Source organism: Tenrec ecaudatus, chromosome 15, assembly GCF_050624435.1.
Source record: "Tenrec ecaudatus isolate mTenEca1 chromosome 15, mTenEca1.hap1, whole genome shotgun sequence".
NCBI classification, from domain to species: Eukaryota; Metazoa; Chordata; class Mammalia; order Afrosoricida; family Tenrecidae; genus Tenrec; species Tenrec ecaudatus.
The window spans coordinates 72,473,160-72,478,320 of NC_134544.1; the positions used below are offsets into that span (position 1 = coordinate 72,473,160).

The 5,161-nt window shown below is 44.4% G+C and overlaps 1 protein-coding gene across 1 annotated transcript; it reads right to left on the reverse strand.

Moving 5' to 3' along the window:
- Positions 1 to 1,037: 1,037 nt before the first annotated feature.
- On the reverse strand, positions 1,038 to 2,810 carry LOC142427509 (lysine-specific demethylase 4D-like). Its single transcript, XM_075532749.1, has one exon. The coding sequence runs from the start codon at positions 2,808 to 2,810 to the stop codon at positions 1,038 to 1,040; it is 1,773 nt and encodes a 590-aa protein (XP_075388864.1).
- Between the last annotated feature and the right edge of the window lie 2,351 nt (positions 2,811 to 5,161).

Here is a 5,161-nt window from a genome sequence, read left to right on the forward strand (position 1 = left end):
TGGACTACTCTGGGTACAAGGACAGACTGTTTGGTGAATTCATTGGGACCTAGCTACTTCTTTCTCTCTGGCTATGTGATGAGTCACTTTGTTTTTCACATACCTCTCATAGTCAAACTTTCAGAATGCGTTTTAAGGTATTTTATTTCCTTTCAGATACACACTAAGAACAATGAAATTAATAATCACAAATAGGTATCCTTGATCCCCAAACAGCAACAGACATCATTCATTCAAAGGTGCAGTTTCTACGTAAGCAATTGCTTGGTTGGTGGGTTGAAGGGTGGCCACGTCAGAATTATTGGAGTGTGTTAAAGGCTTGAATTTCATTAGAAGGTACAGTTGTGACCACCGGTAGAAGACCGGGTCAGCGCTTCGGAAGTGCAGATGGAGTGAGCCTCAGAGTCTGAGCATCGTCCAATGTTGGCTCCAATTTTTGTGAGGACTAGGTTAGCAGTTTGAACCCACCTCCTGCATTATCAAAGAAAGACTTGGCAATGGGCCTCCTTAAATATTAGCCCCAAGTCCAACTTTGAAACAATGGGTCTTGATCACTGAGATTGCCACGTGGAGAGACACGCTGGAAAGCAATGGGTTTAATGATTTCTGCGCAGGGAGTTCTTTTCAAGGACAACTCCCAAGCCTAGGAAGAATCAAGGGACACACATATATCCAGTTGGTCTGTGAGTCCTTAGAACACATTTTAGTGGAGTCCATAGTCTGAGCAAGTATTAGGCAACCTATCAACATGGCACTGAGAGGTCAAGGATCACCACAGATTACAATTACAATTACAATTAAATCACCACAGATTACAATTCCCATGTTGAAGATTGGCTGGGTGTGTCTTTGTTTCCTGAAGGTGAGAGATAGTCCAAGGGACAATCACATTTGACAAAAACTGCAGTTTAGCTAAACTCACAACAAGAAGATCTTTGCTGGTGACAACCTTTCAGGATTTAGGAAGTGAAGTTCCATCGAGTCTGTCTCCAAGGATCTATGTAAGTAGATTTGCAGAACCTCATCTGAGGCCAGGATTATAGAAGTTTAAGGGGGTCCATAGCAATAGCACCAAGGGGGTCCAGAGGTGCCATACTGTGCACAGAGGCATAGCTGGAGAATGTTTTAGAAGTCAAAGACTCATTAGGAGGACTCAGCACAAGCATGTCCGGGAGATTCACTGAGATGTTGTCCAGTGACTTCAGGCAGGGGCCAGGGTGCATCAGAGAATCAGGATTCAGTGGGGGTCCCAAGGGCTGAAGATCGGGGTCACAGCAGCACCCAGAAGCTTTAACAGCATGCTGGATCTCAAATCTCCAAGGGCCAGAGTCATCTGTTGATTGTTGATTCTCATGCAATGCCTGTGTGGGCAGGTGCACAAATGTGCTTGCTGTGTGGCTCTTGGCCCTGGACTTCACAGACTGCTGGTGGGCATCGGAGTCCCGAGGACGCCTAGTGCGAGTACCCTTTGGTGAAGCCTGGAGATACTGGGCAGATGGAACTGAGGTGGGAAGTAGGGAGACACTGGATCCTGTAGGACTGCAACCCATGCAGGTAGGGTCCTCAGGCTGTACAGTAGAGCTGTCTGCCCAGGAGTGGGTTGTGGGACGAGGACATACCAGTGCACAGCCCCCAAGCCCACTGTCTGCTGCCAGAGTCAGAGAGCGACGCCTGGCCCTGCGTGGCTTAAAGGACCGCAGACGCCCCTTGACCATCGCACGAGTCCTGGCTCCCTTCCAGGCCGTCCACTCCGGGCTGGTCAGTGCTGTGGGTTCCACGTGGTCCAAGGAGGTGCGGTCCCTGCCGTGTTTCCACAGCTCATAGCGCTCGGGTTGCAGAATGCGCACGAAGGCGTCCATGGGAAATGTGACCCTGGCTTCCCCACAGCTGCACTGAGAAGCAGCTTTACCGTAATTAACCCAGCGCAGGGTGGCAAAGTTGATGGATTCCGCACAGTTGAAACCGTGATTGAAGCCAGCGTGGTATCCGTAGGGGAATGTGACCATGAACTCGCCTGCTCCCTGGGTGATCCGACCAACAGGAATGCCGTTCTCCCTGAGGACTCTGGGTGAGATGAGGGCCACCTTGTGCCGCAGGAAGTTCGCGCAGCCACTGGAACTGCCAGGGAAAAGCTCCCTGGCCAGTCTCTCCAGCCGGGCTCCATGCTCAGGGGGCACCGCATACCACGTTTTGGGCTCCCCGAAGTGCAGGTAGTTGATGCTGTACAGGTCCATGTCCTCCGTGTGCCAAGTGAAGGTGGTCTGCCACAGGCCAAAGTACAGGTAGGGGGTGTTGACGCCTTTGATGACAACTCCACACTCCTGCTCCAGCAGATCCTGGATCGTCCCCAGGTGTCTGAGGTTCCAATGCTCAGTGTTTTCACCAAATAAGGAGCCACATACTCCAGCCCCATAAATGGGAGAATTGTACAGGCGGCTCTTCCAATAGGTCCACTCCAAATCGTCAACATCCCGGTGTGTGGGAGTGCGGTATCTGTCAGTGTTGGCCAAGTGGCGATACTCCTCCACGGTCATGGATTTCTTCTTTTTATGGTATTGCAAAAAGACACCTGTTTGCCCAGTAGTTACCTGCTGCACAGGACTGGCTATGAGGATGTCATCCACATCGTCATAGTTCTCTCTGGCTGTCCACTGTTTGGGTGGGATTATCTTAGCCAGGCCTGCACGGTGGGCACCTTGGGATTCCATGTAAGCAATGTATTTGTTGAAATCCTTAAATTCTTCCATGGTAGGCCGGAAAGTCATGATTTTAAGGCTTGAGTTCTGGCTTCGATAGTCCTGGGAATTCATGGCTGCAAAATAAAGTCAGAAAACCCGGTTCTTATGGATGTTCTGTGTATTTGGATGCTGTGCTTTTGTTTCTTTTTCTGTCTGAAAATCTCTTGCAGTGTATTGATGGCTCTGTGAGAGCAAATGCACTCTCCCCAGGCATGCTGATTGACCAAGGGAATTCTACTATGATGGACAACTATTGTTTCCCCCAAAGAGACAGGATTTGTGCACACGGAGTGGGTTTTCCCAGATTGCTCCTGGCTCATTATGCTGCTTTGGAAGTTTATTCAGTTGGAAGGGTGTCTCTATCTGTTGATACTTAGCTTCTGTTGCAATCCTGGGAAATTTCTAATTCCACTAACAAGGAGTGTCTCAAGGGATTTTTAAAAAGTAAATCTAAAGACAGTAATTCAGTAACATTCAACAGAAGTCAGGGGTGTCAAACTCAATTAAAATGCTTGCCATGTGGTGCAATAGGCAAGATTAAAGTGGGCCACATCACATTTACAAATTTTGTTGAATTTTTATTTTGAAGTGAGGATTCAGAAATATGGATAGGATAATTAAAACCCTATATAATTGTTTTTATTTAAACATTTGTTTTATTTATAAAACTATAATTATGCTTTTAACCGGAAATTTGCCAGTGCTTTCCTTCTACTAGCTTTCCCTTGCCTCTTATGGTGTGACCCGAAAATATAACAAAGTAATAAAAAACACAAAATGTTGGACAGCTGACAAATGTGATGCACAATCGTAATGGCTTCCCTCTAAAAATGTTAACTAGCATTGCCGCTAGGTATGACTCATAACAGCATATCCTAGAGTCCTGTTTTTAACCTTTTCACTGTTAGGATCTGTTTTTATTATGCAATGAGAGTGGCAGACATCGCTTTAAAACGTTACCGGAAATGATCGTGTCTAGAAACGTTCACAGGCCTCCAGAAAAGACTTTGGGCCACCTGTATAGTGGTCTTCTGTAGTTAAAGGGTTAAAGAGGGAATTGTGTGTACAGTATTGCCTCCATCTCCCCTAAGCGCTATTTTCTTTATAACAATTTTTTCTATTTTCATTTTATTTCAGAGAATTTGGGGCCACAAAAAATTACCTGAGCAGTCGCAGGCAGCCGGAAGGCCACCAGTTTGACACCCCTGACATAAGTGAATGTTATGAGAAGTGCTAGTAAAAAATCAGGTGAATAAATATAGCCTGAAGATGCTAATATCAAAAATCACACTTCATGTAAAATATGAACCAAGACAACTAACCAAACAAACTCACTGACATCAGTTTCACCCTGTAACACATGGAGGAGATGTGCTTGTGTTTTCCTCAGGCTGTAACTCTTGACAAGCGTTAAAAGCCTTGTCTTTCTCCATGGAGCGACTGGTCCTTGGAACTGCTGGGTTGGCAGCCCAATGGGGCTCCAAGAGGGCTCCAATACAGGGCAGAAAAAGTGAACATTTCAGTGAACTTCATAGGAAAAATAAAATTTATGTAAAATGACTTCAACAGTCATCTTAAAACTGGATGAATTATCTTTAAAAATTAAGCAACAGAAATATAATTCATCAAGCACTTTCAGAGAAACATGCAATAGCTATCCTGATTAACACTAAAAGTGAACCTTGGAAAAACAAGTAGAGGTACAGAAAACTTTAGCTATGAAAGATATTTGTGTAACCCTATGTGTTATACAGAAACCTGAATGTAGTGAAAGTTCTCAAATATTGTGTTACCATTGGGATGATTGCCTCTTAAGTACATAGTATTTAGAAATAATGACCAGCAAATTTGAAACTCAGTATTGACCATAATGGGCAGTCCAATCTAGTTCTGGCTTTCTCATCCTACTCACGCCCCCACCACCCCACCCATGCCCTGGCTATACACTCAAAAGTAACAAAAAAAATTGGGCAAAACAAAGCAATTTAGAAGTTGTTAAATATGTGTTATATAATAATTTTAGTCTAATTCCTAAGTTATATTATCTTTAGAGACATTTTAGGATTAAAACTAGATATACAATTATCTTTAAAAAAGTGAAAGCATAGCTTAAGGAGCCCTGAGTGAGATGGAGGTCAATGATCCACAGCTTTGTCTCTAACACAGAGCCTGGCAGTTCAAACTCAACTTACGTCAGATCATTGAAAAATACACCCACCTCATTTTACTAAGACAAGAAAGGTAACCCTATCACAGAATAAACACCCCGTAGAATATAGTAGCACTCCACCAGAGCATTAGCTTTAAGGCTGTAACCTTTATGGAGTCTGACTGTGCCATTTCTCTCTAGGCATCCCTTTCTTTCTCTCTTTAAAAAAAAAAACATTTTATTAGGGGCTCATACAACTCTTATCACAATCCAT